Here is a 707-nt window from a genome sequence, read left to right on the forward strand (position 1 = left end):
GTCGTAGCGACCGATTGCCTGCCGCTCTACCTCGCTCAGCGACCAGAGCTCCAGTTGATGCTCCCATTCAGTGCGAGTCGGTCGATCCCGAGTCTCAGAGCAGTTCGCACAGCCTTCCACAAGGTGCACGTAGCAGATTCGCCACTCGCGCTGTGCCAGCTGACACACACGCTCCCGCAACTCGCCAATAGCATGGTTGCTCCTATTGCCCTCGCGGTCTTCGAGCCAGGATGTGAAGGACAGGCCTTCACGTCGCGCGGCGTTCCAACGTCGGATGAAAGAACACCACGAGCGCTGCAGGGCATCGTGTGTGTACGCGAAGTTGGTCGCCTTCCCACGGATCGCGCGGTAGCGAGTGAAGAAGCCCTTCATCCTGTCCAGCGTCTCTGGTTCTTCGGCGCCGTCCAAGCTGTAGAGCTCCCAAGGCTTGAGGTCCTCCTCCATCACGAAGTACGCTGGAGGGTCCGCTGAGTTTGCATTGGAGCTTCTGGTCTGCATCGTCGCTTGTGTTGTGGTCGCGCGACTGGTTCCTGTCACACGCGTCGGAGTGCTTCACGCCGTTGTCTAAATTATTCTGCGTTTGCACTAACGGGACTGTTAGTGCTACTTCGAGAGGGGGGTGATGTAATGGGCCCCATTGCATATATAGGTGATCAGCTATTAGATATCACATATGTAGCAGTAGCAGCACGCGAGTAGCGCGGGCT

At 57.7% G+C, this 707-nt stretch overlaps 1 protein-coding gene across 1 annotated transcript; it reads right to left on the reverse strand.

The window, feature by feature from the left end:
• Nucleotides 1-35: 35 nt before the first annotated feature.
• On the reverse strand, nt 36-498 carry PPTG_12950 (hypothetical protein; the record flags this gene model as incomplete). The annotated part of the gene is made up of 2 exons (XM_008909698.1): nt 36-113; nt 169-498. 2 exons carry the CDS (start codon nt 496-498, stop codon nt 36-38), a joined length of 408 nt encoding a protein of 135 aa, XP_008907946.1.
• Between the last annotated feature and the right edge of the window lie 209 nt (nt 499-707).

The sequence above is a fragment of the Phytophthora parasitica genome (assembly GCF_000247585.1).
Source record: "Phytophthora parasitica INRA-310 unplaced genomic scaffold supercont2.34, whole genome shotgun sequence".
NCBI lineage: Eukaryota > Oomycota > Peronosporomycetes > Peronosporales > Peronosporaceae > Phytophthora > Phytophthora nicotianae.